Here is a 27,878-nt window from a genome sequence, read left to right on the forward strand (position 1 = left end):
TTTCTTTTATGCCTGTCTATGTAAGTTGTTAATGATTTGGTGACTGTACACGTATGGAGGGAAGGAGGAGCATAAATTTGGGTGACTATATTTATGCATTTGGTTTAGTAGTCTATCTTAAAAACAAATTTTAAAAAAGAGCCAGTTAAATGAGCTAGATACATACTGAAAGGGTTTTGTGTTTCCTTACTGTAATCTATTATATATTCTTCAATACATTGAGAGTTTTCAGTAATAGAGTTCTTATTTTTGCAAGCTTGATATGATTCATCTCACTTCAATCTCATCCCCAACTAATCCTCCTCAACTACCTTTGGAAGAAATCACTGTAGCAGCTTCTATCATTCAGAAGTACTGGAATTGCTAAAATTATCCTCATCAGCCTCTGCTCTATCCATGATAAGAGGTACCAGGGAGCACACCCTCTTTTCCCGCCATAAATGCCAGCACCTACTCCTTGAAATACATAGGAATCTGTGGGACGGACTGGTAGAAGACAATGATAAATGACAAAGCATGTGCACCAGATGCTTATGGGTTCCAAATAACCACTGCCATATGGTCCCACTTCTAAATCTCAGGATTTTCATAAGAAATCAAAAATCTGAGTTTTTGTGTGGTTTGATCAATTTGTGAGCACAGGTCAATAGCCACAAAGTGGAAAAACATCTTCCTCAGTTAGGGTTCATTCCTGGAACGCCAGTAGGTCACTCCTATTTTAGAAAGGTCTCTGTTGAAGAAAACAGACCTATTTTTATTCTTAAATGATAGATTTACCAGTAAATTTTTGGAATTCAGTTTTTTGGGTGTGTTAACATGCAGTTGGCTCACTTGTACTTACTCTGCTGTTTGCTGAATAATTGTACAGTGAAATCCAATCATTAATTATGTTGTAGGTAATTAGAATTCATTTATATCTACTAATGCAGGAAACATAGCTTAATTTTAAAATTTACTATCAATTTCTTTTTGAGCTTTATTTCAGGAATATTCAATTAAATAGCCACTAATACCATTTGGACCTTTTAGTGTTTTATTTCATTATTATTCCTAGAATTTAACTCATTTTAACACAATATCTATCTATCAAAACTTCTAACTGAACTCTTTCAAAGACAGCAACAACTCTCCAAAGATGACTTTTTTCCTTAGTGCATCTAAATTTTAACGGTCAGTAGCTAAGGTAGAATGTCATTTTTGAAAAAGTAACAAATAATTAAAAATTTAAAAATATTATTAAATTTAAAGGAACAAGTGTTAAGAAGGGTGCTGACATTACTGCATGCCATCACCTTAGAGCATGAACTGAACAAAATTCAGCCACTTACTGAAAGTCTACTGACATTCCCAATTTGTCTATTTTTAGCATATTCAGTTTACTTTCTCATTTCCAATGCAAACTAATTGTTATGATGGAAAATGCCATGTTTTGCTTTCATAATCATTATGCCTTTGAGGGAAAAAGCCCCAAATTATTCATGATAAATATGTTTTTATTATGCCAAAACAAACACTGTTTGAGCACAATTCTTGCTTAGGTATGTTATTTGCTGAAACAGTATTGAGTATTTTCTGCTTCTTTCTAGAAACAAAAATGTAGTTCAGCTGTCCTTTCATTCTCTTACAAGGAAATTACTCTATCTAATTATATTTGCCATTCTTATTTCTATTATGGATGTTGACAAGATAAGCAATGTTGTGTAAAATGGAATTGCCCAATCTTTTTGTCAAGAGTTATGACAACAAATGATTTGCCCTCCCTTGCCCTCGGGTAGGTGTTAGTAAATGGCCTTTCACCTCTTTAACGCTGCCATTAACATTCATGAACTGCTCTGGGTGAATCTAATTCAGATGTGGACATAGATATACCAGACACATCCTCATTTCCCAAAGATGGATTTGGCAAGAAGAAGCCAAGAGTTACTTTCCAATCTCTCTTCTGGACCACAGGATTTCAATATGAATGCATAATGGATACACGATGCTTCTATAAAAGTTTTTCGGCTCTGAGGAATCCAGTATCACTCTAGAGTTCCATGTGAATACAACTGTGCTTGTTTAAAATGAGTTTTCTGTCTGATTCATTCCCTCTCAGCAATAGAAAGAAGCAGGTGGCTTAGTGGGGGCAGATGTATCTAATCTATTCTGCAGCAAGGACAAGCATCCACTGTATACAAATAAGCTTTGCTGTTTGGACTGAAGGAATTACTTTACTACCAGCCTGTAGTGACCTGTGAAAGAAACATGAGTGATTCTGATGCATGGCTGACACTCCAGGCTTACAGATGGCATCAGATCCAGACCATTACAGCTGAAACCACAAAGGCAAATGGAAAGAAAGAGTTCAAGCAATTGCCTCAGCAACTGAGGGAAGTGTTAGGTGATGAAGAAATATGGGAATTTGTGGCCCAAATTATTGAAATTGGCCATCTTCATTTAAAGTTTACTGACCAATTGCATCATTTCCTCGTTTGCTTTGGCACGGTCTTAAATAAATGTCTTTTACCAATTTTGCTAAGAGGTACCTTTTTGGGTTGTGGTAACAATTTGCAAAGTGACAGTATATGTATATGTTCTTGGGTTAAGTGCAGTAGTTTTCAAAGTAAATAAAATAATGTTAAAGTGCTCATATTAAAGTAAAAAGCAAGTAAAAGAGAAGATCCTCCTGGTCGATAAAGAGCAAAAGAAAACTGAGGATGAAGGTGAAAAATACTTATAGCTTCTGATACCTATTTTTATAATATAGATATATGCAGCTCTGTTGATTTTCTAAGATGAAAAGATACAAGATGAGAATATAGATGAGGAGAGAAAAAATGTCAAAATTGACACAACCTGAGAGTGAGTTCACCAATTTCCAACAAGATGATTCTCTCTCATCTTTCTTATACACAAAATAGTCTTAACATTAAAGAGAAATTAACCTTTTTTACATTGCTAGCTAATTTTTTATGGCAATGTTGGAACACTTGAACCTTTATTTATTTTGGAAACAGTTTCAGAAACTTAGCTGTTAATAAGTGTATACTGTAATGGTACTAATTAAAGATTGTATTGCCTTTGGGAGGTATAAACATCATGCAAGGCTGCAATGTTACATTCTTAATTAACAGTTTGGAAATAATTACAAATAAGCTGCATGAGCCGTTCTCTCTCATTTACATACTGTGACGGACTGTGAGTGGTTTTACTATGAGGCTACTGATCTACTGCCTGTACACTGGTTTATTTTCAGCTTTAATTAATTTTGCAATTGACTGAATTCTCGAAGTCATAACCACAAGTTTTCAGATGATCATTGTGCGCAGGTATTTCTCCAGCTAGCCCAACGCTTTCCAGCCCATAACCGGGGGTATGTAACATTTGTCACTGTTTTAGTTACCATTATCACATGGTGCTATAACAAAGTAGAATGGTGAACTGAGTTATTTTTAGAATAGAGAGCTAAGCCAACTGGGCTTCTAATAGTGGAGAAGAGTACACATTCATGAACATATAAAAACAATTTCAACGTCTATGTGTGCCATTTTGAGCAGTTACAGCATATCAAATTTTGATTCTCTTTACTTACCCACACATCTGTTGTCATCTAGCAGTATTCTATCCCCTCTGCAGGAACAATTCACTCTCCCATTAGGAGTCAAAAGGCACAGGTCATGGCAACCTCCATTCAATAATGCACAAGGAGAAAGTTCACCTGCAATGAAGAGGCTTTATTGGTAACATTTTATATTGAATTCCTATTTTACATTAGCCATAGATTAACAGTAAACCGTTAGACTGCCTCAGTCTCTCAAAGATATCTCATAAGGGGAAAATTCAGAACTTTTGAAATTCCAAACATTCCAAAAGACAAGAACATTACAAAAATGTGTAACACAAGTCACTGCATCTTCTGACCCATTTGACAAGGATGCCATGGCATTAAATGAACTAGTACCACCAGAAACCACACTGATATCACAAACTGCAATTTTGTGAGTATGCCAGTGATCAAAGAATTTTTAAGCCCAGATGCAAAGCTCGTTTATCAAGTATTATTTCCATGGAAACACCTTGATTTGAACGTTCAAAGATATGAGGAGTGAGAAAGTGTGGAACAGAATTCCAGAAACAAATAATTAAAAATGAATTATTCCTCTAGTAAGATATTAAGAACTACAGAAGTTTCCTTAAATCTTTAAGATAATTTCAATACATTGCATAGTCAAATTTCAAACATGATCCCCAGGAACTGTAAGAAAAAAAAATCCAACTAAGTGTTACTATAAAATATAGATAAATTTTTGGAGAGGTCATATAATTCAGAAATAAATTTGTTTTCTATTATAACTTACAGCTATTGGTGTCATTGGCAACAGCTATGATTCCCATTGGTTGATGTGGAATATCAGAACGAAGAATTTTTGTATCTCCTCCGGTGTACTTGTTGGAACGCAGGATAGCTCTTCTTCCCCAGTCTGACCAGAAGATATAATTGTCATAAACAGCCAGACTGAGGAAAGTCCCTGGCCCAGATTTGACAATCACCTGGAATAAATGAAAATAGCTAAGGGTTTAAAATGAAGGTGTCCACATCGATTTTTGCTTCAAAAAAATAAGAGATTAAGATTAGATAATTTTCATCAATTGAAATTATCAGATAAAAATACATTTCACTAAATGTCTTATTATAGTATGCTTTATGGTTTATTTAAAATGTTTACATCATCCTTAGCTTTTGCAATGTGTTTACTTAATATTTGAAGATACTGCTATTTAATATTTATTCGGTTTGTACAAGCAACTGCATTTTTTCAGCATTATAAACCCAATCACCAAGCCAAAATATGAGATTAACTATTATTGATTACAAAAATTTATTTATTTTTATTAAGAAATCATCATATATGATAAATAATGAACACTCATCAAGCTCTCAGAACTATATATGGAATATAGAGAGCTGTAAGATCTAGGAAACTTACAATGTTAATGATTAACCAGATATACATGTATCGGCAATAAAAGTTTAAAAGTAAAGACCAAACTCTGACTCAGACCAAGATAAGGTAAAAGGGACTAGATTTGCCTTCCCAATAAAACAACTAAAAAACTGAACAAAATGCATCAGACAAGTCTCTTCAACGCATTGGATATCAGGTAAGGAAGGACAGTGATTCCTAAGCAATAGGAAATAAACAGAGAGAATCCCATGACAGACACAATTTACAGCCTGAGAGAGATTCCAGGTAGCAGCACAGCACAGAGGAACCCAAAAGAGCCCCAGAGAATTCCCTGAGTGGATAGAGCTGAGCGTTATGGGAGGACTGCGTGGTTAGATCTCACATGTCAGTGTCAGAGCAGAGAATGCAACAGAGAGAGAACTGGATATCTGCACAAGGTCCTCCTGGAGTATTCAGCCGGGTACTGAGCACATGTGCATGCATTTGAGGCAACTACTGCAAGTTGGTCAAGGAGCCATGCAAAAGGATTAGAAAGGAGAGTTTCCAAAATTCACATAGGTCCAAGAATCATGCTTGTTAACATCAATCAGACTTGAAAACTTTCTAATTCACGGGACTCTGAGTAGAGTACTTGGGGGAAGGGTCTTGCCTCAGCAGTGGGAAATAATTAACCCTAGACTAAACTCTTCTCTATGCTTGTCTAACAAACCTTAACAGCCAAGAAGCTTAACTGTTTCCCAGAAGAAAGCTTGGGAATTTTAATGGGAGTATGAAAAAATTTATCACTAAAGTACCATGGAAGAAAAGAGTAAAAAAAAACCGTCTTAAAACAATGACCTCAGCTTCAACCTTAAGAAACTAGAAGGAAAAAAAGTAAATTAAACCCAAAATAAAGAAAGAGGGGAACAAAAAAGGTCAGAAGAGAAATCAAGGAAATAGAAAACAAAAACAACAGAGAAAAATCAATGAAACTAAAAAATGGTTCTTTGAGAGCAATAAAATGGGTATTACATAATGGTGACGTGAGGTTTATCCCAAGAATACAGAGATTTAACATTTAAGAAGTCTGTCAGTGTAATTTACCATACTAACGGATAAAAGAAGAAAACTCACATGAAAATCTCAATAAATGCAGAGAAATTATTTGATAGGATCTAACATGCATTCTGGATAAAAACTGAGAATAGAAATATGAATAGAAATAAAACTAGAAACAAGATAGGAATGATCACTTTCAGCACTTCTACTCCACATTGTCCTAGAGTTTCTAGCCAGTATAATAAGGCAAGAGAACAAAAATAAAAGCATTTAGATTGGGGAAAAAAAGATATCAAACTCTATTTATTTGCAGGTAACATAAGACTCTAGACAAAAAATCCAACAGAATTTACACAAAGAAACCCTGCTTGAACTAAGAAATTTAGTAAGGTTGCAGGATACAAGATTCCTGTAAAAATCAATTGCATTTTTATACACTATGAACAATTAAAAATTAAAATTAAAAAAGCAATAGCATCAACAGATACAAAATACTTGGTAAAAAATATGAAAAAATTGTATAAGAACCTGAAAACTATAAAACATTGCTAAGAGAAATTAACAAAAACCTAGATAAAGAGATATGCCTTATTCATGGTTTCCAAGATTCAATACTATTAAGATGTCATCCTAAATTATATCTCATCCCGATAAAAACCCTGCAGACATTATCTAGAAATTGACAAAATGATTCCAAAATTCATGTGGAAACACAAACAACCTAAAATAGCAAAAAAGATGAGAAAAAAAAGTTGAAGGACTAACACTACATCATTTCAAGATATTATAAATTGACAGTTATCAAAACAGTGGTATTGGCAAAAGATAGAGAAATATATCAATAAAATGAAGAATTCACAAACAGATCTGTATGTATATGGATACTTAATTATCAACAAAAGTGCAAAGGATATTCAGAGAAATAGAATAATTTTTTCAACAAATGGTACTTGAACAACTGAATATACACGCGCAAAAAATAAACCACCATTCATATAAAAATTAACTGAAAATAGATCATAAACTTAAATATAAAATGTAAAACTATAAAACTTCTGGAGGAAAACACGGGAGAAAATCTTTACACCCTTGGGTTAGGCAAAGATTTCTTAGGTATGACACCCAAAGATTGATCCATGCACTAAAAGCCATTGATTTCCTTAAATGGGGAATTGTATGGTATGTCAATTATATTTTAATAAAGCTGTTTTTTAAAAAGTCCCCCCCAAAAATTGATAAATTGAACTTATCAAAACATAAAACTTCTACTCTTCACATGACACTGAAAAGATAGGCCACAAATTATGAAAAAAAAAATTGCAGATCATAGACCTAGCAAAGGATTTATATTAGAAATATTAGAGATGTTGTGGCATATTTAACAAAGAAATGGACTTTTTGCTTTGTCAACTTCCTGATCAGGAGAGCTCGGTAATCAACATCCAGTTCAGGACTATGGAATTTATTCAGTTCTCTCCACTTCAGAAACTACTATGGTATAACGAAAAATGGGCAGAGCCTGGGCCTCAGAATGCCTACATCGGAACGGCGGCAGAGTCATTCTTCAGCAGGGTGCATTTGGGGAAGATGTTTTACTTCTCTGAATTTTAGTTTGTTCATCTCTAAAATGGAGCAGATCAAAGCCAGTTTCAACAACTGTACAGGGCTGTTATAAGTACATATGTAGAAGTGTTTTAAACATATTATTATATAGGTTTGTATTTATTTAATTTCACTCAGAGCTAAGTTCAGTATTAACTCTTGTGATTTTGCCTACAAAGCTATTCTGAAGTAACTAAATTTTACTTAAAAATCAAATTAAGAAACCTCAAGAGGAATATTTTTGTAGAAATAAATATATCAATTTGATTCTTTGGCCTTGGAATATTAATATTCCGAGCAAAGACCTCACTAGGTTACTTTTCCCTAATCAGGAAAAACAAAATAAAAAAGAAACTCTTACATTCAGGAATGATGACTGCATAGGAATGGTCATGAAAAAAATATTTGGGAAAATTAAATACAACTGAATATGTGTATAATGATTCAAGCCACCCTTCTGAGTGCCAAATATTGCCTTCTAAGTAATTAATACATTCTAGGATTAAAACACTTACTGTTTAATAAAATTGATACGGTTTGGAGAAAACAGATAATCTTGGGAATGCGGTAATTTAAAAGATAAGTCCCCTCTCTCTCCTCGATCCTGTATCAAACTCTAAATTATTATGAGGTAATTAACGATGCGATCATCATGATTTCCCAAACCCTGCCTCATTCATCCCAAATTAACTGCTAATTACCCTCTTATAAACACAATTACTTCATTTAATTCTGAGTATATAAGTAATTTCTGTTTATAGAGCAATATGTCTCAAATTTTAATGTGCATGCAATTCACTTTGAGATTTTTTGTTAAAATTCAGATTCTGATTCACTAGGTCAGGAGTAGAAACCGAGATTCTTCATTTCTAATAAGCTTCCAGGTGTTGCCAATGCTACTGCTTTGGGAACTCACTTTGAAAAGTACAAAAAGAAAATAAATAGTAATCTTGCCATACAGATATAATTACTGATCCTTTTGGATTAAGAGTATATATTTATTTTCTTTTTTTCTTTACAAATTGGTATCATTGTGTATGCTTTGCATTCACTTAAAATTAAGATGATGGGACTTCCAGTGCTAACCAAGATAGAGTAAGTCCACTACAGCCTATCTGTCCTATGATAATCAGCCTATCTGATTACTGGTTTCTGACTGCAACATTGAGGTGAGAACAAGAGAGAAAAATAGTGAAAAAGAACTTGAGTAGCAACAAGTAGAAGGGTGAAAAGGGACATAATAAAATAGTATTTTTACTGTCCCTGATTTTTTTTCCCTACGTTGCATCTGGTGCCATCCAATAATTGAAATAGGTATCAATGCACCAAGTGTGCATTCATTACTTACTCTCAAAGGGTGTGGTTTCAATTTCCCAATCCAGACCTACAGAGGGGCCAAGCACCAGCCACAGCTTAAGCATGCTTCTGAGTTCTGAGGCTTTTGCCGCACACCTGACCAAAGCTGCTCCCTGGTCTGGCTGCATGAAGGATTTTTAATACCTAGTTTGAAAACTGCAACTCAATGGAAATATTTCGGCACTGAATTGGGGGCTTTTCCCATTTATCTTCTCTACCCACGTCCCTCCTCTACTCACTTCATTTCCTTTCTCTCCCCATTTCTATGCAGGTGATTTGTCCAGCTTCATACTCTTTCCCTAATAGGAGGAAGATCCTGAATCTTAAAGTGACAGGCACATGAGCACTCCAAAGTTCCTTGAGTTACGAGCAGAATAAATTTTAAGGGGCCAGCACAGTGGTATAGTGGTTAAGTTCACACGCTTTGCTGTGGTGGCCCACGGTTCCCGGGTTCAGATCCTGGTGCAGAACTACACACTGCTCATCAAGCCACATTGTGGAGGCATCCCACGTACAAAATAGAAGAAGACTGGCACAGATGTTAGCTCAGTGACAATCTTCCTCAACCAAAGAGAGGAAGATTGGTAATGGATGCTAGCTCAGGGCCAATCTTCCTCACCAAAAATAATAATAATAAATAAATAAATAAATAATTTTAGCTTATAAAAAGCAACTATCCCCAAACCTCAGACTCTTTAAAGAGGAAAAAAAGATGTCATTCTTGATCTGTAATATATTTGAATACCCTATTTAACAAAATGACAAGAGAATTCTTCCATATGTTCTCCTGTGCATAGAAAAATTTTACTGAGCTAAGTGCAGGGCACGTTGCTATATAATAGCAGTTTTCACCTTCCACACCTTCAAACACACACACACATTCACACACACAGACACACACACACACACACTGGAGCAAGGGAAAACTAATGCTAAAATGCATGTTTTTATCTTACTGGAAATCTGAAAAGACTGAAAATAGTAAGTGTAAAGGTTTAGCTTAATAGTCTTCATTTGTATTTCATCAGAAATAACGTGTTATTTCCTAGTCCATATTTCATGAGTACAAAAGACCATGTGTGACAGTGTTATGGACTAATGTTTGTGTTCCCCCAAAAATTCATATGTTGAAGCCCTGCTCCCTCTCTACCACGTGATGGCATTTGTAGGTGGAGCCTTTGGGAAGTAATTAAGTTTAGATATGGTCATGAGGGTGAGGTCCCCACAATGGGATTAGCGTCCTTAAAGGAGAAAAACGATCTCTGTCTATCCTCCATGTAAGGATATAGCAAGAGGACAACCATCTGCAAGCCAGGAAGGGGGCTGTCACCTGAGCCCAACCATGCTGGCACCCTGATCTCAGATTTCCCAGCCTCTAGAACTGTGAGAAATAAATATCTGTTGTTTAAGCCACCTAGTCTAGGCTATTTTGTTGTAGCAGCCTGAGCTGATTAAAACAAACAGCTTTACTCCTTCATTTTAAAAAGCCAAACTTTAAGATTATATCTGCTCTAAATTTCAACAAATATTTTTTTAAAAATTAATATGATGAAGCAAAGATAGCTTGCTATGAGAGCATAAAATTATAACTATTTTAGTGTGCTATCTGGGAAGACTTTCCTGAGAAAGAGAAGGATGAATAGCCAGCAGGAGAGGGAAAGAGAAGGAAGGGCTTTTGGCAGAGGGAATACATGGTGCAAAAGCAAAGAGGAAAGGGGAACATGAGATGCTGGGAAACGAGCAAAGGTGAAATGAGTTTGACTGTTACTCAGACGTCTGGGGAGAAGATTCCATGATGAGCCTGGGGAGAAAGGCCAGAAGGGCAAACTTGTAGGACTTTCTTTCCTATAGGTTAAGGTCATGAGTCTGAGTTTCATTCTGAAAGCAATGGCAAATAATTAACATTTTTAAGCAAATTATTCTGCCTCTGGTGTAGAGACTAGATTAAATAAGAAAAAAAGAGTTGCAGGGAAACTAGTTAAGATCAACCACATTTGGATTCAACGACATTAGCATAATAGCAACATGAAACACTTCCTTTGCCTCTCTCCTTCAGTCTACAACTAGTAAAACATTCATAATTCAACAAAGTTTCCTCTGCTCAACACACTAGAACAATGGAGAGATCCACACATCTGTACGTCCAAAGGTGGGTAGATTGGAAGCATGCAGAGGAGCCAGAACCAGGAAACAGTGAGGGCAGTGCCTGTGAAACTGAACCCTCAACCATGGCAGCTGAGCCCCACCCCCCAGTGACAGGGAACCTGGTAGCAGCTAAGGTGGCACACATGACTTTGGTCGCCCAGCTGCAGTGATGCCCACAGCCACAGAGAAGCAGGCAGCAGTGGTGGCAGGCCCATGACCCCAGTTCCTCTAATACCTGCAACTATGGCCCCCCAACCCGTGGGGAACCCATGGAACTGACAATGCTGTATGTAACAGAGATGCCTGTGACCCCAGGTCCCTCACCACATTACTCCTTGCCCTGCTAAGGCAGCGGTGCCTGCATCCCAGGCAACCCTGAATGTGGTGGATGTGCCACCATCCTGGTGCCCTCAGTGGTGATGCCAGCACCTGCAGTAACACTGGCAGCAGTAAAGTACCAAAGACACGGAAGGCACAAGCAGCAACAAAGAGGGCACCAGAGACACCTCTGGCAGAGGCAGTGGAGGGTGGATAGTGCTGATTTTCCATATAGCCAGAGGCAGCTCAAGTAACAGAAACCAAAAACTTGTGCCATAGTGCCTCCTACTGCAAAACAAAAGAAAGGCCTCAGTTACTAACCTCTTGAGTTGTTAGAATCACAGTAAACAAAGCTTCCCCTAAATAAGAAAGGTGTTTGTTACTTCAAATGTGCCAGCAGGAGAACAACTCATCAAACACCATGAAAAATCATAGTAACAAGATATTACAAAAAGAAAATGACAATTCTCCAGAAACAAAACTTAAAGTCAAGAAAGATTGTGATCTAACTGACAGAGAATTGAAAATAGCTGTCATGAAGAAACTCAATGAGCTACAAGAAAACTCAGAAAGGCAGCTCAATGAGCTTAGAGGTAAAACTACTGAACAGAGAAATACTTTACCAAAGAGATTGAAACTCTAAGAAAGAACCAAAGAGAAATTCTGGAGTTAAAGAACTCAATAAATAAGATGAAGAATGCATTAGAGAGCACTGAAAATGGAGCAGATTATGTGGAAGAGAGAATTAGCAAGCCCAAGCATATAAATCGAGAAATGATGCAGGTAGAAGAGAAGAGAGAACTAAGATTTTTTTTTTTTGAGGAAGATTAGCCCTAAGCTAACTGCTGCCAATCCTCCTCTTTTTGCTGAGGAAGACTGGCCCTGAGCTAACATCCATGCCCATCTTCCTCTCCTTTATATGTGGTACACCTACTACAGCATGGCTTGCCAAGCAGTGCCGTGTCTGCACCCGGGATCCAAACTGGCAAACCCTGGGCCACCAAAGTGGAATGTGCAAACTTAACTGCTGCGCCACCAGGCTGGACCCTAAGATTTTTTTTAATGTAGAAATTCTACAGGAATTATCTGACTCCATTACAAAAGGAAACATAAGAATAATGGACAACATAGAAGAAGAAAAGAGAGAAAAGGGAGGAGAAAGATTATTTTAAGAAATAATAGCTGAGAACTTCCCAAACCTGGGGAAAGAACTGGATATATAAATCCATGAAGCTGATGGAATGCTCATTTCTCTCAACACAAAAAGACCTCCAAGACACATGATAACAAAGCTGTCGACTCAATGACAAAGAAAGAATATTAAAGTCAACCAGGGAAAAATAACAATAACCTACAAGGGAGCCCCCAAAAGGCTATCAGCAGATTTCTCACCAGAAACTCTACAGGCCAGGAGAGAGTGGAATGATATATTCAAAAGTTGAAAGATAAAAAATGTCAGCAAAGAATACTCCATGCAGCAAAATTATCCTTCAGCTATGAAGGAGAAATAAAGGCTTTCCTAGACAAACCAAAGCTGAGGGAGTTCATCGGCATGAGACTTGCCTTACAAGAAATGTTGAAAGGAGCTCTACTACCTGAAACAAAAAGGCAAAAGTGCAAAAAAATTGAGTATGGTGATAAATTAACAGAATCAGAAAGTTGCAACTCTACATCAGAAGAGATTGGTAAATAATTATAGCATAAATGTTAGAGGAAACAGAAAGCATTCAAAATAATTATAACTACTTCAATTTGGTAACAAACTCAGGGGTAATTTATGACAGCAAAGACATAAAGGGGGAAAAATAGGATGCAATCTGTATAGGTAAATCACGATAAGATACTATCAGTAGGAAATGGATTATTTTATCTATGAGATGTTTTATACAAACCTTATGGTAACCACAAAACAAAAATCTAGAGCAGAGACACAAAACTGAAAAATAAGAGAAAATTGAGAAAAATATCATAGAAAATCACCAAACTAAAATGATAGGTATAAACACAAGCAAAAAGAAACAATGGAGATACAGAGTAACCAGCAAACAAAAGATTAAATGGCAGTACTAAGTCCTCATATTCGATAATCACTCTAAATGTAATTGAATTGAATTCACCAATCAAAAGACACAAAGTGGCAGGAGAAATTAAAAAACAAGACCCAACTATATGCTGTCTCCAGAAGACTCATATCTGCTCCAAAGACAAACGTAGGCTCAAAGTGAAAGGATGGAAGATGATATTCCAAGTAAATGGTGGCCAAAAAAAAAGTGAGCACAGCACACACATATCAGAAAAAATAGACTTCAAGCCAAAAAAGATAACAAGAGACAAAGGTGGACATTATATAATAATAAAGGGGACAATCCATCAGGAAGACATAACATTTATTAATATTTATGCACCTAACATAAGAGCACCAAAATATGTAAAGCAATTATTAACAGACCTATAGGGAAGAAATTGCCAGCAACTCAATAATAGCAGGGGACTTTAACACCCCACTTACATCAATGGATAGAGCATCCAGACAGAAACTCAGCAAGGAACATCAGCCTTAAAAGAAACATTAGACCAGAAAAAATTAACAGATATATACAGAACATTCTATCCAAAAGCAGCAAAAAACACATTCTTCTCAATTGCACATGGAACACTCTCAAAGATAGACCATATGTTGGGACACAAAACAAGTATTAATAAATTTAAGAAGACTGAAATCATATCAAGCATCTTTTCCAATCAGAGTGCTAAAAAGTAGAAATTAACAAGAAGAAAGCTGGAAAAATCACAAACATGTGGAGACTAAACAACATGATACTGAACAACTAGTGGATCAATGAAGAAATCAAAGGAGAAATCAAAAATTATCTGAAGACAGGGGTCAGCCCCATGGCCTAGAACTTAAGTTTGGTGCTCCACTTCCATGGCCCAGATTTGGTTTCTGGGTGTGGACCTACACCACTTGGTGGTGGCCATGCAGTGGCAGCAACCCACATACAAAAATAGAGGAAGATTGACACAGATGTTAGCTCAGGGCAAATCTTCCTCAAGCAAAAAGAAGAAGATTGGCAATGGATGGGAGCCCAGGGCAAATCTTCCTCAAGCAAAAAGGGGAAGATTGGCACTAGATGTTGGCCCAGGGAGAATCTTCCTTAGCAAAAAAAAAAAAATCTGAAGACAAACGAAAATGAAAATACAACTTACCAAAATCTATGGGATGCAGGAAAATCAATACTAAGAGGGAAGTTTATAGCAATATAGGCCTACCTCAAGAAACAAGAAAAAGCTCAAGCAAACAATCTAATGTTACACATAAAGGAACTAGAAAAAGAAGAACAAATGAAGCCCAAAGTCAGTAGAAGGAAGGAAATAATAAAAATTAGACAAGAAATAAATTAAATAGAGACTAAAATGACAATAGAAAAGATCAACGAAACTGAGAACTAGTTCTTCAATAATATAAACAAAATTGACAAATCTTTAGCTAGACTCAACAAAGAAAAAAAGAGAAAAGGTTCAAATAAATAAAATCAGAAATGAAAGAGGAAAAATTATAATGGATACCACAGAAATACAAAGGATTATAAGAGAATACTATATGCCAAAAAATTGGATAACCTAGAAGAAAAGGATAAATTCTGAGAATTATACAAACTTCCAAAACTGAATCAAGAAGAAATAGAGAATCTGAATAGATCAATCACAAGCAAAGAGATTAAAATAGTAATCAATAATTTCCCAAAAAACAAAAGTGTAGGACCAGATGGCTTCTCTGGTGAATTCTACCAAACATTCAAAGGAGATTTAATACCTGTCATTCTCAAATTCTTTGAAAAAGTTGAAGAGGAGAGAATGCTTCCTAACTCATTTTGTGAGGCCAACATTACCCCAATACCAAAACCAGACAAGGACACCACAAAAAAAGAAAATTCCAGGTCAATGTCTTTGATGAACATAGAGGCAAAAATCCCCAACAAAATATTAGCAAACTGAACACAACAATACATCATACACCATGATCAAGTGGGATATATTCTAGGGTTGCAAGCATGGTTCAAATTCTCCAAATCAATCAATGTGATACACCACATTAACAAAATGAAGAATAAAAATCACATGATCATCTCAATAGATGCAGGAAAAGCATTTGACAAGATTCAACATCAGTTTATGATAAAAACTCTCAATAAAACGAGTATAGAAAAAACACAACTCAACATAATAAAGGCCATATATGACAAAACGATAGCTAACATCGTACTCGATGAAAAACTGAAAGCTATTCCTTTAAGATCAGGAACAAGACAAGGATTCCCACTCTCATCATTCTTATTCAATACTATTTCTACTATTATAAGTCCTAGCTAACTAACTAGACAAGGAAAAGAAAAAAAAGTCATCCACATTGGGAAGGAAGAAGTATAACTGTCACTATTTTCAATGACATGATTTTATGTATAGCAAACCCTAAAGACTACACTAAAAAAATATTAGAAATAATAAACAAATACAGTAAAGTTTCAGGGTATAAAATCAATATATAAAAATCTGTTGTGTTCTGGGGCTGGCCCCGTGGCCGAGTGGTTAAGTTCGCGCGCTCCGCTGCAGGCGGCCCAGTGTTTCGTCGGTTCGAATCCTGGGCGCGGACATGGCACTGCTCGTCGGACCACGCTGAGGCAGCGTCCCACATGCCACAACTAGAGGAACCCACAACGAAGAATACACAACTATGTACCGGGGGGCTTTGGGGAGAAAAAGGAAAAAATAAAATCTTTAAAAAAAAAAAAAAAATCTGTTGTGTTCCTATACACTAACAACAAACTAGCAGAAAGAGACATTAAGAAAACAATCACACTTACAATTGCAACAAAATGAATAAAATGCCTAGGAATAAATTTAACCAAGGAGGTCAAAGACCTGTACACTGAAAATTACAAGACATTGAAAGAAATTGAAGAAGATACAAAGACATAGAAAGACAGTCCATGCTCATGTATTGAAAGAATTAACATTATTACAATGTCCATATTACCCAAAGCAATCTACAGATTCAATGCAATGCCTATCAAAATCCCAATGACTTTTCACAGAAAGAGAACAAAAAAATTTTAAAATTCATACAGAACCACAAAAGACCTTGAATAGCCAAAGTAAATCTGAGGAAAAGGAACTTTGCTGGAGAAATCACACTCCCTGATTTCAAAATATACTACAAAGTTACAGTAATCAAAACAGTACACTACTGGCAGAAAAACAGACACACAGATCAATGGAGCAGAATTGAGAACCCAGAAATAAATCCACACATATACGGACAACTAATTTACAACAAAGGAGGCAAGAATACACAATGGAGAAATGAAAATATTCTCAGTAAATGGTGCTGGGAAAAGTGAACAGCCACATGCAAGAGAATGAAAGTAGCCCACTATCTGACACCATACACAAAAATTAACTCAAAATGGATTGAACACTTGAATCTAAGACCTGAAACCATAAAATTCCTAGAAGAAAACATAGGCAGTGCGCTCTTTATCAGTTTAGCAATATCTTTTTGGATATGTCTCCTCAGGCAAGGAAAACAAAAGCAAAAATAAAAAAATGGGACGACATCAAACTAAGAAGCTTCAAAACTAAAGAGCAAAGAAAATCATCAACAAAAGAAAAAGACAACCTACTAAATGGGAGAAGATATTTGCAAATCATATACTCGATAAGGGATTACTATCCAAATATATAAAGAACTCATACAACTCAACAACATAAAACCAAATAACCAAATTAATAAATGGGCAGAGGACTTGAACAAACATTTTTCCAAAGACATACAGATGGCTGACAGGTACACGGAAAGATTTTCAATGTTACTGCTTATTAGTGAAATACAAATCAAAACTAAATGAGATATCACTTTCTGCCTATTAGAATGGCTATCATCAAAAAGACAAGAAATAACAAGTGTTGGAAAGGATGTGGAGAAAAGGGAACCCTCATACACTGTTAGTGGGAATGTAAACTGGTGCAGCCACTATGGAAAACAGTACGGTGATTGCTCAAAAAATTAAGAATAGAACTACCATATGATCCAGCTATTCCACTTCTGGGTATTTATCCAAAGAACATGAAAACACTAATTCAAAAAGATATATGCACCCCTATGTTGATTGCAGCATTATTTACAATAGTCAAGATATGGAACAACCTAAGTACCCATTGACAGATGAATGGATAAAGAAGATGTGGTATATATACATATATATAATGGAATACTACTCCATCATAAAAAAAGATGAAATCTTGCCTTTTACGACAACATGGATGGACCCTGAGGGTATTATGCTAAGTGAAATAAGTCAGACAGAGAAAGACAAATACCACATGGTTTCACTCGTATGTGGAAGATAAAACAACAACAAACAAACACATAGATACAGAGAACAGATTGGTGGTTACCAGATGGGAAGGGGGTGAGACAGAGAGAAATGGGTAAAGGGGGTCAATTGTATGGTGAGGAAACTATATTTTGCTGGAGAGCACGCTGTAGTGTATACAAAAGTCGAATCATAATGTTGTACACATTAAACTTATGTAATGTTATAAACTAATGTTAGCTCAATAAAAAAAAGTCGACTGCATTTGTCCAAACAAAGGATAATACTTTTGATATTTTGAGCAAGAAAATGAAGGAGAATACAAACACTAGAACAGTATTTACAAGTGAAGGACTCGCTAATTCACTTTTTTACCAGAAAACCGCAAGAGTTTTCATTCATTCATTCATCCTTTTACCATTTTTTCAGTAAACAATAAGAACTAACACTTGATGAATGCTTACAATGTACTGGATGTGTATGTATTACATGTATAACACCTAATTTAATCTTAATACTAACCAGTACGGTAGATACTATTTCAATCCACATTTTATTCATGAGTGTTGAAGCTTAGCGAGGTTATGCAATCAGCCCAAGGTCACAGTTTACTGATTTGAGGCTATTTCAGAGCCAACCAACCAAAATGTCAATTAAATTTTATATATAATAATTTGCCTTGCTTAGAAGGACTAGAGAAACTCTTCTTTGATTTTAGCAAATGTATACGTACTGTCTTTAATATTAAATCTATGCTCCTTCAAGTTAGGGACTGTAGTAATTTCTTTGATTTGGTTTTCTACCCAGTATCATGTTTTGCATGAACAAAACAGACATTCAGCGAACATTGTTGAATCAATAAGAATGAAAAAGAAATTTTAATAGTTAGACATAAATAAATATGGTTATTTATGAGTAAGGAATAGTCTTATGACAATAAATGTTTTTCTATGTTGTTACAAAGGCCATTCAATCTATAGCAGGTTCTATGAATTTCAACACTGATTGAGTCCAGTAGTTTACTTCTCTACTTCTGCTGACACAGAGAAAGGGGAAAAAAGCAACATTAAACTCAGTCTATAATTACACATGTTGTCTTTATAGGGTACAAAAGGTGCCACTAAGAATCAAGCTGACTTCAGACTTCTCATTTCACTGGTTAGAGTCCCAGGTGAAACAGAGAAGAAAAATCTACTAAATTATACTTTCTTATCTCCATGTTAACACATTTTTATCATAAGGTCACAAATACCACGCCTTGCAAGCCTAATCAGCATCTTTATTTACAGTGCAGAAGCTTGGTCATCATAAATTGCATTCTACCATGTTATATGGTAATTCACCATTATGGCATAATTTTGAGGTATTATTACCTTGAACCTGTAAATAGGTTCATTTTTTAAAATAATAATTCATGTTCACTCAGAAATGCATTTTTTGACACAGTCACATCAAGAAATCTCATGTGTGTCCTCATAGATAGACAATTAAATTGGCAATGCCACACAGACTTGATCATGTGTCAGGAATTTAGTGACTAATTATATGCCTTTTCCATCTTGGAACTTTGCTGGTGCCTTATTGGTGGAAGCGCTGAAACCAACCAAAGAATAGAAAAATATTCAGTTCTATAAACCAGACATATTTCCAACACCCAGATGCTAAATGTTAGGCCAAACAATTTAAAAGCCAAGGAAACAGGAGGCTTCCTAAACCCTAGCTGATTGCCTCACTGACAAGATCATAAATGATCATTATGAGGATTGACAACTTGGCCCCTGCGATGGCCACGCATGACAAAGTGTTACAGATTGCAAAGAAACAATTGCAGTTGCTTTAGGCTTTGGAGAGAATGCTGATGTGGCAAATCAGCGACTGAAAACTGAGAAATATTTAATTTAAGAAGAGATAGCTATGTTTAGCTTGCCTGAATGGGTTTGTAGACAAATATAAAATGTCTAAATGTCATTAGTGTCCAACCAGATTTTGAAAGAACAACATTCACAGCAGAATGAATTACTTTGATTTTACACTTTCTCCTTCTGATCTCTCTATTGACCAAACTCGGCCAGAAGCCAGAGGACACCGGAGCCACTTGACCACACCAGTAAGCCTCCTGGGGGAAGAGAACAGGTGGAGGAGGGTGTAGAAAAGATCTGAAGGATATGCCAGAGCGAAGTAGGATAAAGAACCGTTTTCTGGGACTTATTATTTTTCCTTGGATAAGCTTTTTGGTTTCTTGGGACTCAGTCTCCTAATCTATCAAATAGGATAGTAAAACCAACAATTCAACTTTGCTCCTTTTCTGAGGAAAGAGAAAGGATAAAATATTCCCTTAGGTCACACAGAAGACTAATGAGAAGAAAAATAAGCTGTGATATTCCTGAAGTATTATAGCCATTGCTGAATGGAATTTGAACAAGTTTCTAATGTTTTGAGGGTCTTACTTTCATAGATAAATTATAATTATTAAAGTTATATATTATAATTATATAAGTTATAGCTTATCCAAAATTCTGGCTTCTTCCTCTGCATATCTAGACAGTTTCTACACACATTCGTTATAACACCCATCGGAAGATGTCACAAGAGCTTGTATTTCACCCCTCTCCCTGGCAAGACCGAAATATTTGAAACCAGGAATTCTCTTTTCATTTTTGTAACCCAAATGATTAAAATAGAAGATATTTAACATTCAATGGTTATTTATTGATCAAATCAGGGAATAAATGAGTGATTAAAAAAACATTTTCCCCTGTGTTGTGGATTATTTCTTCCACTTCTTTTTTTAAGGTACATTCATATGAACTTCAAACTCAGCTTTGTGCTTTATTTGCTTATGAACACAAAGATATAATCTTTTCTTTGTAAAATGGTATTACCAACATTTATGTTGTACTGAAGAACTGCAGACATAATCTTCTCAGGATCACATTCATACCTTTGATAAATATTTCAATGCTGTTGATTTCTAGATCATTGTCTAAATATAACTCTCCTGGCTTTTTAATATTTTAGTAGAAAAAATGAAGAGCTAGTCAGAGTATATATTAAATCAAAACCTCATATGTCCAAGTCATACTGAAATGTCAGCCTTAATTTTTCAAATTTGGATTCACTGAATATCCAACAAAAATAAAATATAATTTTAGATGATACACTGTAAGAATTTAAAAAATTGTCCTGCACAAAATGATGATTACTTGTATCCATGAACATATGTTTTCAGTATGTGTGTGTGTGTGTGTGTGTGTGCGCGTGTGAATTAAACTCTCAAGGGAAAGGCCAGAAACAAATTAATTTAACACTTGCTACATTTTAAACGAAAGTACCGCCTAGGACTATTAGCCCATGCTCTAGAGTCAGAAAGTCTGGGATGGTAACTCACACCTCCTTTTACTACGTGACCTGGGGCTTGTTATTCTACTTCTCCAGGCCTCTCTTTCCTCCCCTTTAGAATAACAAAAACAGAATTAAAATTTATCACAGAATTTTGGAAAATGTTAAATAATATTCATAATCTATGTAGCATGGTTATGTAGTAAACTTCTCATAAATGTTAGCTATAATTATTTTTGCATAAATGTAGTAGGAGTTAGTCTTGTAAAGGTAGGTTTAGAAGTGTAAATACACTTTGAGTATTATTCCTATTTTTAAAAGTATTGTAACCTATAAAGAATCAACAACAAACTTTTAGAATAGATTTATACTTGCAAATTTAATGTTTTTTCAACTTCTGAGATTATCACATCATGAAACCTATTCCTAAAGGTAAAATTAATGTCTGCTTTGGTAAAATCCTTGAGTTCATTTTTTTTTTTCGTGTGTGTGTGAGATTCACCCTGAGTTAACATCTGTTGTCAATCTTCTTTTTTTTGCTTGTGGAAGATTAACCCTGAGCTAACATCTGTGCCAATCTTCCTCCACTTTGCATGTGGGATGCTGCCACAGCATGGCTGATGAGTGCAGTAGGTCTGCACCTGGGATCCGAACCTATGAACCTGGGCCACCGAAGTGGAGTGTGTAGAGCTTTCACTACTTGGCCACAGGGCTGGCCCCTTGAGTTCCATTTTAATTTTTGCTCAAATGTCAACTGGAAAGTTCTTCTAAAGTTTACAAAAGTTATTATGCCTATTTATTAACTTTGAGGTAAAATTAAAAAGCAGTGATTTTAATTAAGCAAGTCATATGACATGGACACTGGTTGTCCTAAAACTCCTGTCACCTTCAGCATTAGAACTGCAACTGATGGAGTTACATTGAACAGAGGCAAGATTTATAATTCCAGAAATCAAAGACTTTGTTGTGTGTGTGAGGAGAGAGAGGATGTCTCTTTGGAACATACTGTTCTGAACATTCTCATGATTGCTAGCCAAAACAAACAAACAAAACAAAAAAACCAAACTCCGTTTGATTTGTTAAATGTCACTTTGAGAAAGTGACAAAAGATGTGATTGAAGGTTATATTCAAAACGTTTACTTAACCATTTTTATTTGTAATATTACTATTTAATGTACAAAATTATAATATAATATACAATATTATTATATTATTAATATATTTATTAAATTTTATACATGTGGCCACAGGCTACTCCAGGGTCATTTTAATGAACATGGAAATATTTATAAAATGTATATGTAATGATGGCAAGTGAGTTGTTAAAAATATATTTGAATTTTCTTAAATATGTGGTAATGTCATCTTAAAATTCTTCATCAATCAAATTGAAAGACATAAATTTTTTAAAAATAAGAACTACTATAGGACCTGGCTACATGACTATATATAGTTTCATACACACATCTCCCTTACTATGCATATAGTTTTCTTTTCAATCAACTTCACTGGAGTATAATTTACATATAAAATGAGTTCAACTTATTTTTAACAATCCCAATAATTATGCACACATTTCTTCCCATGTTCAACTCCCAGTCTCATATCCCCTTCTTCAGAAGTAAACACTCATACATCTCAACAACAAAGAAACAAACAATCCAATTAAAAAATGGGCAAAAGAGCTGAACAGACATTTTTCCAAAGAAGATATACAGACAACTGACAGACACATGAAAAGATATTCAACATCACTAATTATGAGGGAAATGCAAATCAAAAATATAATGAGATATCTCCTTATGCTCATCGGAATGGCTATAATTAACAAGACAAAAATAATAAGTGTTGGAGAAAATCTGGAGAAACGGGAACTCTCATACACTGCTGGCGGTAACATAAACTGGTGCTGTCACTATGGAAAACAGTATGGATATTCCTCAAGAAATTAAGAATAGATCTACCATACGATCCAGCTGCTGGTGTTTATCCAAAGAACTTGAAAACATGAATGTGTAAAGGCAGATGCACCTCTATGAATTATTATTATTACTATAAAGATATATGCAGCATTATTCACAATAGCCAAGACTTGGAAATAACCTAAGTGCCCATCAAGGAATGAATGGATATAAATGTGGTACATATGCACAATGGAATGATATTCACACATAGAAAAAAATGAAATCTTGCCATTTGTGACAACATGGATAGACCTTGAGGGTATTATGCCAAGTGAAATAATTCAGGTGGAGAAAGTATGATCTCACTCATAAGTAGAAGATAAAAACAAGAACAACAAACAAACACATATATACAGAGATTAGATTGGTGTTTACCAGAGGGGAATGGAGGAGGGAGGAGAGCAAAAGGAGTGACAGGGCACATGTTTACAGTGAGGGATTGTAATTAGTCTTTGGGTGATGAATATGATGTAGTGTACACAGAAAATGAAATATAATGATGTACATCTGAAATTTATGCAATGTTATAAACCAATGTTACCTCAATAAAAAAAAACAATAATAAGGAAGTAGGTGACAACCTGGTGGCACAGAGTTAAGTGCACATGTTCCACTTCTCTGTGGCCCAGGGTTCGCCGGTTGGATCCCGGGTGTGGACATGGGCACCGCCTGGCAAAAGCCATGCTGTGGTAGGTGTCCCACATATAAAGTAGAGGAAGATGCACAGGAATGTTAGCTCAGGGCCAGTTTCCTCAGCAAAAAGAGGAGGATTGGCAGTAGTTAGCTCAGGGCTAATCTTCCTCAAAAATAAATAAATAAATAAAATAAAGAAGTAAACATTGTCATCAGTTTCTTGAGTGATCTGTCTTTAATTGCTGTTTATTTTTAGAACTGCAAAAAGTCTTGCACAGTTAAGTCTGATTGTCTATAATCCTTAAAATTAAGAAATATGCCATAGAAATTTGTCTCAATTTAAAATTCATCCTATTCAGTAGAAGGCTATTAGATGAATCAGAAATTCAAAACAAAAATTCAACAATAATACAAAAGTAAAAGCAAAGGGAGTAAAAGTAGCATCCTTCTTACATCCAGATACGAGTGTATCTGTACATCTAATCTTTTTCAAGATCCTCCAAAGTCTTTGAAATGGTCTATAGTGCCCTATATGACTTGACCCCTGTAACCTCTCCAGAATTATCACCTACTATTCTCCATGCTCACTTGTTCTCTCTACTCTGGCCTCGGTGGTCTCCTGATTGTGTCTCAAACATACCAAGCACATGTCAGGTCTTCATACAGGCTGTTCTCTATGCCTGAGACATTCTTCCCCAAAATATCCACATAGCCAACAAGCTTAACCCTTCAAGAATTGCCTCAAATATCACTTTTTCAATGTGAGAGGTTTATTTTGAGTTCCCTGCCTCCCTCTGGTATGTCACACTCAATGCCTTTATCCTACTCTACTTAGTACTTATTAGGTTTACTGGTTATTATCTGTCTTTTGCTAGAACATGAGCTCCCTAGGAGTGGGGGTCTTTATCTGTTCTGTTCACTAATGAATGCTAAGCACCTAGGACGGCATCTGCCAGTTATTAGGCACTCAATAAATACTTGTTGAATGAAAGAATGAAGTGGTTAGCTATCAAGGAAATGCAAATCAAAGCCATGATGATGAGATACTACCTCACACCTATTCACATGACTGTAAACAAAAAGACAAATAGTATCAAGTGTTGGCAAAGATGAAGAGAAACGGAATCTTTATACACTAGCGGTAAAAATGGGAAATGGCGCAGCCAGTTTGGAAAGTGATCTCACAATACCTTAAACAGTTAAGTGTAATTTTCATATAACCCAGCAAGTCTACCTTCAGATATAGAGAAATGAAAATCTATGATCACATTAAAACTTGTACATGAATGTTCATTGCAGCACTATTTATTACAGCCAAAAGGTGGCTAACTGTCTATCAACTGATGAATGATGAATGAATAAATAAAATGTGTTGTATCCATACAGTGGAATATTTTTGGCAATTAAAAGAAAATACTGACTACACTATAACATTAATGAACTTCAAAAACATTATCTTAAGCTAAAGAAGCTAATCACAAAGGACCACAAATTATATGATTCTGTTGATAGGAAATGTCCAGAATAGATAAATCTATAGAGACAGTAAGTGTATTCATGGTTGCCTAGGGATAGGAGGATGGAGGATTGAGGATTGATGGCAAACGGGTGCAAGGGTTCTTTTTGGCTTGATGAAAATTTTCTAAAATTGATTGTGATAATGGTTGCACAACTCTGTGAATATGCTAAAAGCATCTTATTGTACACAATTTAAATGTGTTAATTATATGTTATGTAAACTATATTTCAACGAATCTGTTTAAAAAAGAAGAAGGAGGAGGAGGAGGAGGAAGCAGTAGAGACATGATTGATTCGAGGCTCCAGGAACAATGCTGTTAACGATGAGAGTATAGAGGTAACTATGCTATCTCTATAAAAAACATGAGTAAAACACAATATTTGCTCTTAAAGAAGTAAAAATATAGGCTACAACATCAACATTTTATCATTTTTGATACAAGTACACAAAAACATCTATGGAGTAGTCTTGAAAAAATATGTGTATGATTTTGATTAGTCCATAGATATAACTGCAGAGTCCAGGTAATGCAAGGACATTTGAAGATGTTAAACAACACCATGCTATGTAATATGCAAATCCACACTTTGAAACTACAAGACAAATGACCCAGTTTTTTACAACAGAAAAATCGCAAATAAAAATTGCAAATAACAAAGGTAGAAGGGGACTCTAAATTAAAAAGATTTAAGAGACATATCAGCTATTTACAATATATGGACTTTATCTGGATCCCAATTCAAACAGATGCAGATGAAAAGCTCTTCTATAAAAAAGTTATAGAACTAGTAAGTGAGCTGAATAAGTCAGAGAATAAAACGAACAATTGTATTTATATATACTAGCAATGAAAAGCTGGAAATTAAAATTAAATAAACTGTATACTGTAATAAATTGTATGCAATACAGAAATAAATATGTATGTAAATATGTGAATAAGCAAATAAATAAAACTGTATGCAATATATAATAAACTGTATGCAAACTGTAATAGCAACAAAAAATATTACATATTCTGGGGCAGGTAGTGTACAGATGAGTCTGGAATATCGTGTGGTGCTGGAAAGCAAGGACTCATTCAAAAAATTATGGGGGATATCAAAAGGACACAGGAGTCCACTTGAAGGGCTTCTCAATGGACATATAGGGGACAATTTGAGTAACAAATAATAATGGTAATAGATTACAATGAATAGAATAAAATAAAATAAATTCTATGATTCTATACTGACATAAATAATTGAGTAAATAAACAACAAATAAGTAAATGGGAGGAGGGCAAGGGAAAGTTCTTCCTTATAGGAGATTTTCAATTAATAAATGTAGAAGGAACTGATTGAAATAGAAAACTATCACTTGACACCTACTACAATAAGTAATCTTTTCAGGTGAGAATCATGAACGAGGGTTAAAATTCAAAGACTCTTTCCACGAGAAGATTTATTAATTTCACAGGGGAAAAAAAGTAACATTACAATGGAATCAGATGTTACTTTAACCAAGTGATCAAAGTTAACATCACCATTAATGAGACATGTCAGTATCAAGTACCTCTTCATATGATATTCTAAGAGAGGCACAATATCACTACTGAAGTTTCTCTCTCCAAATTTTTAACTAGAATTTAATCACAAGGAAACATCAAATAAACCCAAATTGAGGGACATTCTAAAAAACAACAAACCAATACTCTTCGAAAGTATCAAGGCAAAGGAAGACAAAGAAAGACTGAGGCAATGTCTTAGATTAGGGGTAAATAAGAAAATAAGACAGCCAATTGCAATATGTAATCCAGGATTGGAACTTGGTCCAGAAAAACAGACTTTATTGGTACAACTGAAGAAATCTGAAGAATATCTGTAGATCAATTAATAGTTTTATATCAGTTATAATTATATATGGTTATAATTGTATTATTGGGTAAGGGTATTCTATTTACACTATTTTGTAACTTTTTCATAAGCCTGAAATTATTTCAAAATGAAAAAGCTAAAAATAAAACTACATAATAATAAATATGAAATACTTAAAATTCATTTAATAAAATGTGTACAAGACCAGGTACTGAAAACTGACAAATATTAATGAGTGAATTAAAAACAAATAAGTAAAGATATAACAAATTTATCAATTTTCCCATAATGTATCTATAAATACAGTAAAATGTCAATCAAAATTCCAGCAGGAGTTTTTGTTGAAATTCTCAGACTGATTCTAAAATTTATATGGAAATAAAAGGAATCCAGAAGAGCCTATGCATTTTACTTGTTTAATTTTTAACAAAGGTGCAAAGACAATTCCACGAACAAAAGGGTGGTCTTTTCAACAAACGGAGTTGAAACAATTGGATATATACATGTATGCGAGTGTGTGTGTTCAGGAAGGAAGGAAGAAATAAAGGAAGGAAGGAAGACCTCTGGGCCCCGATGATTTCAATAGTAAATTCTCTTACACAGTCAAGAAAGAAATAACACCTACACAAACTTTTTCATAAAATAGAGGAAAAGGAAACTTTCCAACTCATTCTATGAGGCTAGAACAACCCTAATATCTAACTCTAACAAAGACATTACAAGAAAAGAAAATTACAGATCAATATTTCTTGTAAGTATCAATGAAAACATTTTAAACAAATACTAGTAA

The 27,878-nt window shown here is 35.0% G+C and overlaps 1 protein-coding gene across 5 annotated transcripts in view; it reads right to left on the reverse strand.

The window, feature by feature from the left end:
* The window catches only part of LRP1B (LDL receptor related protein 1B), a 1,812,874-nt gene that overhangs the window by 282,293 nt on the left and 1,502,703 nt on the right, over positions 1 to 27,878 (reverse strand). For all 5 annotated transcript variants that reach the window (XM_044768977.2, XM_070507612.1, XM_070507613.1 and 2 more), the window contains exons 44-45: positions 4,338 to 4,530; positions 3,572 to 3,697 (exon numbers count right to left, since the gene is read on the reverse strand). In XM_044768977.2, coding sequence (XP_044624912.2) covers positions 3,572 to 3,697; positions 4,338 to 4,530 — 319 coding nt within the window. The remainder of the gene's footprint in view (positions 1 to 3,571; positions 3,698 to 4,337; positions 4,531 to 27,878) is intronic.

Source organism: Equus asinus, chromosome 4, assembly GCF_041296235.1.
Source record: "Equus asinus isolate D_3611 breed Donkey chromosome 4, EquAss-T2T_v2, whole genome shotgun sequence".
Classification (NCBI taxonomy): domain Eukaryota; kingdom Metazoa; phylum Chordata; class Mammalia; order Perissodactyla; family Equidae; genus Equus; species Equus asinus.